At 45.9% G+C, this 12107-nt stretch overlaps 1 protein-coding gene across 9 annotated transcripts in view; it reads right to left on the bottom strand.

Annotated features, from left to right (window-relative positions):
• Positions 1–9358, bottom strand: part of ARID1B (AT-rich interaction domain 1B) — a 435615-nt gene extending 426257 nt beyond the window's left edge. For 8 of the 9 annotated variants that reach the window (XM_061428404.1, XM_061428400.1, XM_061428403.1 and 5 more), the window contains exon 1: positions 7330–9186. In XM_061428404.1, the coding sequence (XP_061284388.1) occupies positions 7330–9171 (1842 nt within the window). In that variant the 5' untranslated portion in view covers positions 9172–9186. Of the gene's footprint in view, positions 1–7329 lie in introns of all 9 variants that reach the window. The other variant, XM_061428408.1, reaches the window with a different exon arrangement.
• Positions 9359–12107: the final 2749 nt, after the last annotated feature.

Below are 12107 nucleotides of genomic sequence, written 5' to 3'. Positions count from 1 at the left end.
TCCACCTACAAAGACTTTCTGCAGTTTTGCAGAGGATGATAAAACCATGAGGAGGGATGCACAAACCTGGGGCACAGAACACTGAAAACACGCACGTGGTTTGGTTTGCTTGCTCTGGGTTAGGGGGTGAGATGCCTTAAAACATAAAATACACTTTTTAAAAAATTATCATTATAAGTGATCTCCACTAATAACAGAAAGGTAAAACCAGTAATTTTAAAAAGAGGCTAAAAATGCAAAAAATGAAGAGAAATAAGGGGATAAGAGAAATAAATGATCATGCTAACAGTTCATTTCCATATCCTATTATCTAACAAAGTCCCAGATTTCTCCCAACAAAGTACCTCAAACCTTTAAACAGAAAGGCTTCGAAAAGTTGCTTTTCAGCTTTTAATACCATAACTGACAATGAAACAACTAACCTACACAATGCACATCTCCAAACTGACAAAAACAGGGACAATTACGCTAAAGTTAGAATTAGAAGCAATGGACTAAAAACAAACCAAAAACACCATTACTGTTCCTTGGAGGGAGGATTTACTCATAAACTATGAAGTAGCAAGATTAATGGTTATAAAAATAAGCTTATTTTATTTACATGTTAATAGCTAACAATTTTAAATTTTGACAAAAAAGGGAAGAAAAATATTTATTCATTTTTATTTGGGAGGATGAAAATATCCTGGAAATAGATGGAACAATGGTTGCACAGCAATGTGAATGTACTTAATGCCACTGAACTGTACCCTAAAGTGGTAAATTTTATGTAATGTACGTTCTGCCACAACCAAAAAATACACACATATATAGCTTTTTTAGCATCCCATATTTAGAAAAATAAAGTGGTCTAGAATTTTCTCCTGGATTTCATCAAATATAGCTTCCCTTCTAGAGTCACTTAATAAGGAATAACTTCTACTCTGATTCTCAAATTTCATCTTTTATCAAGGCCCAAGGAGACAGGGAAGTGCATCTTAACAGAATGGAGGTAACAGAGGCCAAACCTACTCCATACTTCAGTTCAAAAGGACTGCCTTGCTGTGATAGATCTACTCCAGATTTTGCTGCCATCCTACCAAAAATAAGAGATTCTATGGATAGATGAGACATGCTTAAGATTTTACGGCTTTAGTCTCTTTCCTAGCAATGAATATCAATCAAGAAACAGATCAATTTCATCATTAGTTCACCTACTGAACTCCACAGCCTTCTAATATCCTTGTTGTTGTTGTTCAGTCGCCCAGTCATGTCCTACTCTTTGTAACCCCATGGACTGCAGCACGACATGCCTCCCTGTCCCTCAACATCTCCTGAAGTTTGCCCAAGTTCATGTCCATTGCATCGGTAATGCCATCCAGCCATCCCATCCTCTGACGCCCCCTTCTCCTTCTGCCCTCAATCTTTCCTAGCATCAAGGACTCTTCCAGTGAACCAGCTGTTCATATCAGATGACCAAAACACTGGAGTTTTAGCTTCAGCATCAGTCCTTTCAACGAGTATTCAGGGTTGATTTCCCTTAAGACTGACTAATTTGACCTCCTTGCTGTCCAAGGGACTCTCAGGAGTCCTCTCCAACACCACAGTTTGAAGGCATCAATCCTTTGGCGCTCCACCTTCCACACCATCCAGCGCTCACAACAGGACGTGACCACTGGGAACGCCATGGCCTTGACTACACAGATGGACCTTTTTACCTTGGCGTTGATCTATCCAGAAGTAGGTTTAAAAAACTGGTTACTGGATCCTATTCAACTAAGTAAATATAAGGAAACAGTTTTCTTAGAATTACTTGGAGTTAAAGACTTTGAAAATAGAACATATGTGTTGAAAACCTCCTGTGAAAACACATATTTTACTTTGATAAACTCACTCACTCAGTGAGTGAGTTTAATTAGGGGTTTCCCTGGTGGCTCAGCTGGTAAAGAATCTGCCGACAATGCAGGAGACCAGGGTTCGATCCCTGGGTTGGGAAGATCTCCTGGAGAAGGGAAAAGCTACCCACTCCAGTATTCTGGCCAGGAGAATTACATGGACTGGATAGTCCATGGGGTCTCAAAGAGTCTGATAAGACTGAGCAACTTTCACTTCACGTCACTCAATTAACATGAATCGTTACAACTACAGTATACTTACATCAACAATTTCATTCATTCCAGTGGCATATGGCAAAATAAGTGGATGCTTAATAATATTTAGGTAATTATACCTAAGTCATTCTAGGCAAATTTCTAAGAGAAAAAGTCACCACCATATAAAAAACATTTTAGGTCAAAATTAATTCACTCAACCACTCAATTAAACCAAAAAAGGCCGCTCAAGTCTTTTATAAACAGCCTTCAAACTGGAAAAAGCAGTACTGTGTAACAGATCTACACCTACATAAACACGCCCCTGGTGGATGAGCAGTTTTGCCTGGTTGCCCCCACTCCACACCCCGGGAAACCAGGACTTGGGACTCCTCGGTCTCAAGCATGCACACAAAGCAAGAACGCAGCTCTCCTTTACACACCCACAGTGATCTCCTGATGAAGGAGACCCCTCTAAAAAGGCACGTGATGAAAACTACCCAATTCCCAAAAGGCCATGGACAGGAATATGGCCCTCAAGTAAAAAGAGGATTGTAAAATGTCCTAAGTTTTTGTAATATCCATTTTGAAAATCTATATATTATCCCCAAAATTAATGGGACTTGAGTTTTATTAATACTCATTCTGAGCCTCCATGAATCTGTTGTTTTAAGAAACACACAACAGTTCTTTCAAACACAAATATTTAAGACTCCAATTTATATATCTACACACAGCCCAAAAGGAAAGTGACACAAGTGAAATACTAGTTCCCTTTCCTCAAATATGGATCAAAGCACACAGCTCCATTAAGTGAGCAGTGTCAAGCTCCTGCAGAGAAGGAAGAAAAACCTCTCCACCCGGGAGAGGCAAAAAGCTAATAGTTTCCTATGCCAACCTGCCCCAAATTTACATCTCCAAGTCAGTCTTCAAAATAAGTTGCAAAATTTTATAGAAACCACCGCCCCCCTCAAAAAAAAATTTTTTTTTAATGTAAACTACTTTCTTGCTAGAAGAGAAGAGGGTTAAATAAATGATCATCTTTTTGGTTTGCCTGTCACTATCTTAGGGAAATAAGTAAGTTCCTATTACATCAGAATTCTTTTTTTTTTTTTTCAAATACACCCAGCTCCAAATTATAAAGTAATAAAGTCCATTCATATAGACCTGAAAATTCAACCACCCTCTGTTACATCTGTTTTCTTTAAAATGTGTCTATTTCTAATAAAACTACCAAATGGGTTGTATATTAAGAGACTTCCTCTACACTGTCTTACATTTTTTAAATCGGTTCTCAAGCCAGAATTAATATATACTTTTATGCCAGAGTGAAGATGTTCTTCTTACAGTTTTAATGAAAGAAAATGGTAGTTAGAGGGTAGTTCATTAGTACAAGTGTCTAGGTGTGATTTGGAATATTTCCATATCCACAACATAATTCAGATGCTTCTGATACAACATGACATGGGAAAAATGGAACAAGTATAAAAAGTTTTGCCAAAAATTCACTCCTGAATATAGATAAAAAAACAAAACCAAAGAAAAACGAGGGATTAGGGTTTCTTATTACAGATGCAAGGTAAGAATATGTTGTTCCCTGGAATATATGTATTGATTTTGTGTTAATATAAACATAAATTTAAGTGACAGCTGTCATACAGAGTAGTTGCCTTAAAAAAAAAAAAACTGCAAAAGTACACAGAAATCAGGATCCCCAATGAAAACAATTTTAAGCCATGCACAATTTCATTTCAGATAACCCAGAAAAACAGAAAACAGTTGACATTTTTCTTTGTATTTTCTTTGTTTTTTAAATGAACCACAGTTGCCAATTCCACCTCCTCTTAAAGATGGGGCAGCTGGCCAGTCATAGCTCAGCAAATGTATCAATTTAGTCCACAAATATTTCTTTACAAGATTTAACATATCATATAGGATAACTGCACTGAGCCGGGAAAGTGGGAGAGTGTTATAATGTATCTTATTCAAATTTTAAGGTAATCAGGAACCAGCCTGTAAGTCTGGTTACTTACAAAACTTACTGCTTTGAAATCAGCTAATCAGTTTTCTTTTAATGGTAAATAAGGCTTTTTAAAAATTATGTTGTATTATATTCTATAAAATTAAAGTTAAAATAGGATTAATGAAATTCAGCACAAATATGGACATCACAAAATCTTACTTATGTGAGCAGTCCTCAGTATTCCTTTTGAGATTGCTTTATCTGAATACTTTATCTCACAAAAACCTACTAAGTATATTGTAAAATGCCTTATTTCACTTTTAAAAAAGACCCTCCCATTACAATATACACACGTTTTGTTCTCAATTACAAAAACATTGCCACCCAATGTAAACCATTCCTAAATCAAAAATGAAACTAAACGTGTTAAAAGCCATGAGAAAATTTAATAGTATTTCATGACCTATAGTTATATAGTAATCTAATGTTTTGGACAAACAACTGGTCCTTAGTATAACTATCATAACAAATACTAAAGAATAGCAGCCTTCCAAAAAGAAAAAATACCAAAAAAAGACACATTCCACATGTTATACGGTATAGTACCTACAAGAAATCAGTGAATCTAGGTCACACGCCCAGCATTTTTCTTCCCCCTTAAAAACAAAAAAGCTATTCCTAAGGGTCATACTGAGGACATAAAGGATTCACTCTCATTCCAAGAAAACAAAACACTTAAAATGACTGGTACCACTACGAAAAAATACCGGAAAGTAACACCGACCTGCATCTGCCTCTATCATCCTCGTTACTGGTTTACAGAGATGTGAATTCTAAACTGTCCCTTTAAAAGGAAGCTGACAAAGCAAATCTTTTCCAAATTAATTACATGGGTTTATTTACACAAAGTTTTCCTATGTTTTCACCTATCCGAATCAAAAAAATCAGAATCCCAAGTTTTCTATGAAGAATAGGAAAATGTATTATCATTAACAGTAAAACTCTACTAACTGAAGATTAGAAAGGAGTGGACTCCCAACGTCCTCAGCCTGGGATTCACATGATTATCTGTTAAATTCAGTAATGCACACATTCTGACAAGTCTCTCATCTAAAATACGGTTATTATTAAAATGCACCTTCCTAAAGTAAATGAGCTAAATAAAAACAGATATTACAGCCACCATTATTCCTTTTTAACATATTTTAACGTTAAAAAAGTTTAAAAAATTCTAATGTCCCTGAAAGAAAAACTATTTGGAAGAAACCCAGCACAATTTGCATGTAATACAGTTTCCCTAAAACACTGTGTAAGCAGTTCAAATAAGGCTCATATAACCTAATCTAGCAAAATAATCAAGGGGGGGAAAAAGATTCCTGAGGCATTTGCTTCCAAATCAGAAGCAAATACAAAATAATTTTTTAAATTTCACAACGTCCATTTCTTCCCTTTTAACTAATTGCTGTCTCCAAAAATTATTATAGTTTCCCCATTTCATGTTTTCTTAAACATCACGTCCATTCTAACTGAAACCCCTCATACACTAACATCTAAAAACGATCAGGATTGTTAAAGCACAACTTACCAGAAATATAGTTTTAATCTTGTTATAAAGCTAATATTACTAAAATATACCACTGGCTATCAGAATCATGACATTTTTAATGTTACAAGTTTTAATTTTATATTAAACTACTTGTGATGACATAATTCCAAATTTTTTCATGGTTTAATCCATAAAGGGTAATTTTATAAAAGCTTTCCAAATCCAGAAATTGGTAAAATTTTTGGTTTAATTCTTTTTCAATTGCCATATCCTCACCCTACAATTATAGTGAATGAGATATGCAATGGCCATGCTGAGACTGTCAAACAGCTGAATTTTCTAAGTGCCCAATACTGGACACCAGTGTAATGTTTTTAGGTATTTAATCCTCTTATTAGTAACTGTCATTCATAATAATTTAAGCTTTAAATAATATTCCACCTTACATCTGCATGTAATAGAGCTCAGTTATTATTTGTGGCAAGAATTTTTGTGACTGTACTGCTCAGCACTTCTATTTACATCAGCAGTGCTAAATGCCCAATGGTGAGAGGGGAGCCAATCAGATGGCAGATTAGATGTCAACTCAGAGGCAGCTGTCTGGAGACTATTACAGCCAGTTTACCTCCACAATTCAAATTCCAAACCTTGCAAAGGAGATCAAGCCAGTCTTTAGGCTCAGCCTCCGAGCGAGAAACAGCAAGAGTGCAGGACTCTTCCTAATAACGCTGAAGGACTTGGGGGGGGGGGGGGGCGGAAATTAAAAATCCAAATAAATCTGATCCAAAAAGATCCATTTTCTCTGGTCTGCTCCCTCCCTGGGTTCGCTGACTAAAAACGTACGCCTAACCCACGATCCAAATAAGTTCAGTTTAACCGGAATGTGTTCCTTTAACGCAGCCTGTCCGTTGAAGGTGACTCCTTTCAAGCAGCCTGCAAGCCAAATAATGGATTTCCCCGGCTTATTCTTGGGAATGAATCGATATATTTTAGGGTCGTTTTCCTCCCCATCGTTGTAAAACGTGGGTACTCTTTTTGGCTACTAAACGCTCAAAACTCGAAGCCCGCGTCGAATATCGCCGAATGCCTGGGCACAACTACGAAACACACGCTCGGCTGCCACAAAGCTAACCTTTTTTTTTTTTTTCTTCTCCTGCCTTCACCTTGTGAGCTATAAGAGGGAAAAACGCGGTGTGGCCTGAGGTAGGACAAAGTTCCTCATTCTTTCCTCAGTTCGAGCTCATGGTGGGCGCTACCCGAGAAGCGGGGGGCAGTTATTCCTCCTCAGACCCTACCGGCCCGGAGCGCCTATTTCTGTGGTAAAAATAAATAAATAAATAAAATAAAGCTGCCCGAACGGTCCCCAGCGCCCACACGGCTTCCCGGTGGCGCGGTCCCGGCCGCGCGGCTCGGCGCCCAGGGCGGGGGTGTCGAGGCGGGCGCTCGGCGACCGGCCACCGCGGCGCCCGTCCCGGGCCTCGGCGAGGGGACCCCCTTTCCGCCCCCCGGGGCCCCGGGCCGCGCACTCCGACCCTGCGCGCCGCCGGGCCTCGGAGCGAGGCAGCCGCGAGTTAAAATGGCTTTGGGCGCCTCGCTCCCCCACCTCCCCACCGCCGCCTCACACACACACACCACCACCAACCCCCACCAGGGCCGAAGACGCAGAAAAAGTAACGCGGAAAGAAAAGAAACTACAGGGCGCGCGGCGAGGCCGCCGCGGCGGAAGCAGGCCCGGCCGGCGCGGGGGTTACCTGGGATCTGCCCATGGTCGGGCCGGGGGTGCCGGGGCTCATCGCCGGGTGGCTCCTTTGTTGCGCGGCCGCCCAGGCCGGGCTGGCAGCGGCGTACTGGGCGCCCATGTCCTTGCCCAAGCCCATGCCCGCGGCCGCCTGCTGGCCGCCCGCCGCCGCCCCCGCCGCCGCTGCTGCCGCCTGGGACTGGGGCTGCGACGGCGGCGGCGGCGGCGGCGGCGCGCTGGGGCTGCTGTAGTCCGGGTAGCTGCCGCCGTAGCTCCTCATCATGGGGCTGGGCGAGGTGAGCAGCTGGTTGAGGGTCGGGGTGGCCCCCGACGGGTGCTGGTTCTGCCCGGCGAAGCGCTGGAAGCCCCCCGTCGCCGCCGCCGCCGCTGCCGCCGCCGCCGCGCCGGCGGCCGCCTTGCTGAGGCTCGCGGCCCCGCCGCCCCCGGGGCCCATCATCATGCCGCCGCCCTGCTGCCGGGGGGAGCTCAGCACCCCGTACCCCGAGGACGAGCCCCCATAGCCGCCGCCGCCGCCTCCTGCTGCTGCTGCTGCCGCCGCCGCCGCGGCCGCCGCCGCCACAGCTCCCGCTCCTCCTGCTCCTCCTCCTCCTCCTCCTCCTCCTCCGCTGCCTCCTCCTCCTCCTCCTCCTCCACCGCCGCCGCCGCCGCCGCCGCCCGCGCTGGGCCGGCTGTAGCCCGGATAATGGTTGTACTGGCTGTTGGGGTACCCTTCGTGGGAGTTCTGCAGGGGGTCCATGCTGTTGGGGGCTCCGGCGGCAGCTGAGGCGGAGTGCATCAGCCCCATCCCGGGGCTTTGTTGTCCGCCATGTTGATCAAAGCAAGGCCCAGCGCGGCCGCCGGGGCCGCCGCTAGCTGGGGCAGCGCTGCCATAGTAATTATTAAACTCCGAGACGGCCGCCGGGCCGCCGCCGCCGCCTCCGCCGCCCCCGGGCACGGCGACTGGCGGCGGCGGCTGCTGCTGCTGCTGCGCGCCCAGGGCGCCCAGGCCCGGCTGCTCGAACCGGCCGCCTGCCGGCTCCCCCATTTTGGGCGGCGCGTCGTCCTCGTCGCCCGGCTTGCTCAGCAGCGGCTGGCCCGGGGGCTCGGCCTGGCTGCCCGCAGCGGCACCGTCCTTGGCGCCTCCATGTTGCGGCTGCTCCATGTCGGCACCGGGCTGAGGCGTGCCGCCGCCCGCGCCGCCGAGCCTGTTGTTGTTGGAAATGGGATGTTGGTGCTGCTGCTGCTGCTGTGGTTGCTGCTGCTGCTGCTGCTGCTGGAACTGGTTTAGCTGCTGCTGTAGTGCGTGGTGGTGGAGGTGGTGGAGGTGGTGGGCATGGTGGTGGTGGTGGTGTTGGAGGTGGTGGGCATGGTGGTGGTGATGGTGGTGGTGGTGCTGCTGCTGGTGGGGCGCTGCGGCGGGGGCTTCGCCAACGGTTTTCAGTTTGTGGTTGGGGAGCAGCCCCGTCTCCATGGCCGAGCCCGGGCCCGACGAGGAGGAAGAGGAGGACGCCGCAGCCGCCGCGGCGGCGGCGGCGGCGGCGGAGGAGGAGGACAGCGCGGTGGCGCTTCCACCCTCCGCCTCGGAGCCGCCGCTCTTGGCGCTGTTAGTGCTGGCGGCGACCGCGGCCGCGGCGCTCGCGTTATGGGCCATGTTCAGTTCGTGACGGGGGTGCAGGGGGTGGTGGTGCACATTACTCAGGCCGCTGCCGTCGCCGCCCCCCAGCATGGGTCCCGGTGCCGCCGCGCCGCGCGCCCCCGCCTCCAGGTCCCGGGCCCCGGGAGCCGGCCGCGGCCCCGGGGGCGCCCGCCGCTCGCCGCTGCCCGCCCGCGCTGCTGCTGCTGCCCGCGCGGCCATGATCGCCGCGGCGTGGCGAGGCCGGGGCGGGGGGGGGGGAGCGGCGCGCGGGGGGAGACAATAAAACCCACTTTTTAGTCCGCGGCCCCTCCTGTGCGCATCCACACGCCCCGACGGGAATCGAGCGAGCCCCCTCCCCACTCCCCTCACTCCAAGGGCCCCGCCGGAGCCGAACCGGGAGTCTACGCCTTACGGTCTGGGCCTGTTCCCGCTGTGTGATTTCAGGGTGAAAGTTTTTAGTGCAGGTTTAAATGAAACTTTTTCTCTTTTTCCTCTCTACCCCGGATATGGGTAAAAATACACGACTGACTTGAGCCGCTCGGGCCCAGCATGGCTTGAGAGGGAGCCGGGCGAGCCCGAGCAACTATTATCCACTTCTCTCTGCTCGGGCGCACTCGCAAAACGCGGACTGGACTCAGCCCTGGGCCGCCGCGGCCCGCGGGCCCTGCGCCCTCCTGCCCACCCGGCCCGGGTGCAGCCTCGCGGGCACCGGCGGCCCCGGGCTGGGGAGCTCGGGTCGGTCCGCGCCGCTGGCGTCCGGAGCGCGGCGGGCGTGGGGCGACCGGAGGCTGCACTGTCCCCTCGTGCCTCCGTCGCCTTGCCAACCGGGCGTTCGCGTGTTTGTTTTCACGTCTAAAAGACACGATACAAAGGTGGAAAACGAGTCTGACGAGCAGACAAAAGAGGGAGAGAAGGGCCGGGGAACAAAGTTGTCTGTTGGCCTCAAAGGTTACGAGGAGCCGACGGAGAAAGAAAATATTTGGGCAATCTGTGCAAAAGCACTGCCTCTCCCAACAGTTATGTAATTTTTCAGCATGTTAGCCTCTCTCCCTTGATTTCGGGCCATTAGTGTGATTCCCACAACTTCTTCAAACTGCAAAATTAGCAAAGAGTTTTAACTGAAGGTTAGCCTCATTCCAGGAGCTCTGTGCCCTGTACACAGCAGGTACTCAATACATGCTTATTACTGACTGCACCTGCCCCAAAGAAATGCCGATATAACTTTTTTTTAAGACAGTGTGTGTGTGCCTGCACGCTTCGTCCCTCAGTTCTGTCTGAGACTCTGTGACCCCATGGACTATAGCCCACAAGGCTCCTCTGTCTATGGGATTCTCCAGGCAAGGACACTGGAGTAGGTAGCCATTCCCTTCTCCAGGGGATCTTCCCAACTCGGGGATCGAACTGGGGTCTCCTGCGTTGCATTCTTTACGATCTGAGCCACCAGGGAAGCCCACGTAGGCTTTATTAATGAAAACACAAAAGTATTCCCAAAGGAGCATTTTCTCACAATGCACTTGCCTGTCTTCTCTCTGAAGGAAAGCCTTCAAATGTGTAGAGTGGTGTGTTATGCTCCCAACAACTTGCATGTGGAAATTTAACTATTGGTGCCATAATAGCAAGAGCTAAGGTTTATCTCATGTCTTCATAAATCTGTATGACGCCTTTCATCCTATTTTAGAGGTTATGTGCACAGTTAACCCTCTTGATATGAGTTCATTTCTAAGTAACGTGAAACAAAACTAAAATATGTTATATTTCATAAACATAAGATCAGTGATGATGTAAATCCATCAAATCTAATCTGCAGCAAAAACGTTTCACACTTTTTCTTCAAATACTATCCATTGTTTTATCACTTTTTGATGTTTTAAATGTTTTTATTATTGTGAATCTGTCACCTAGTAACATCTTGAATATCTTCCAAAGCAGGACTTCTTAACCTAAACAATAGCTCAGTTGTACTAGTGTGGACTCAGTTTTCACAGAGAGAAAGCATCTGAAACCAGAGCTTTCAAGAAGTCCTGCTAGCTGAAATGATATGTATGATTTTGGTAGAATGTAGCTTTCTAAAATCATCTAATTCTTCAGCTTTCCATAAAGACTATTTTAGTTTATTTCAACTGCAGTGGTTATTTTTGTTTGCTTGACCAAGTGTAAATATGTTACTTGACTAAATAGAAAAGGATAGATGTGAAAAACTGGAGACTGATGGTGGAGGAGGGGAATCAGGTGTATACCCAAGAGTCATTCTATATAGAATGTAGAAACAACAAATTGCAAATCTATGCAAACAACTGGAAAACAGGAGTTATATCATCAAGTGTAAGTGAGTAAGAGGAATGTAAGGTGAATTCATGCCAAATCATTCATCAGTTTTTGCCAAGAGAATACTACATCTTTGTCAGTGTGCCTCTTTTCATTTTCTCCTGGATTTTCTCCCTTTATATAGTCAAATACATACTAATTACATGATGATACCACACAAGTTGAATTTTTTAAGTTTTCATATGCAAATACAAATATATGTCTGTTTTGCGTATGTATTTATACATATATTCTAAACTCAATTACATATTTATGCTTTTAGACATTTATAGTCCAACTAAATGTACACATATAGTCATAAAAATACATTTTTTCCAACTGATAAAATATATCAATATCAGTTTTACAAGTGTAGCCATATTTTGTGGCTTATTTTCACAACTAATCCTAAAAAGGGAAAATGAGTCACCAAGTTCACCTCTGGCCCTTTTCTTAACACTTTTTTTCTATATAGAAAAATCATGAAACTTGAAAAAAAACTAGGTATATAGGTCGAAATCTTTTTTAATTCCTTTTGCTTCAGCAAGTGAACTAGAAGATTGGAACCAAGAGGCTATGAAATCGAGGCCCCCAGCACAATGAAGTCAGTCTGCTATAAAAGGCGACACATGCCAGCTTCTCCTCCCCAATGGCAGATGCCACACCCTAAAGCAGACAGAAGGCACTGCAGTCTGTGGGAGAAGCACGACACAAAGCCGGCAGGACTTGGTTTTGTCTCTTAAACCACAGAGAATGCTAAAATACCTTTTCAAAAGCGTCCCTGACAGTAGTAGTGGGCTCCTCTTTATTCAACCTAGGCTTCTCAAACACACCTTCTTGAGAAAACAAAA

This window comes from Bos javanicus, chromosome 9, assembly GCF_032452875.1.
Source record: "Bos javanicus breed banteng chromosome 9, ARS-OSU_banteng_1.0, whole genome shotgun sequence".
In the NCBI taxonomy this organism is placed as follows: Eukaryota; Metazoa; Chordata; class Mammalia; order Artiodactyla; family Bovidae; genus Bos; species Bos javanicus.
Note: the sequence above shows the minus strand (reverse complement) of the source record. Positions and strands in the feature narration are given on the sequence as shown.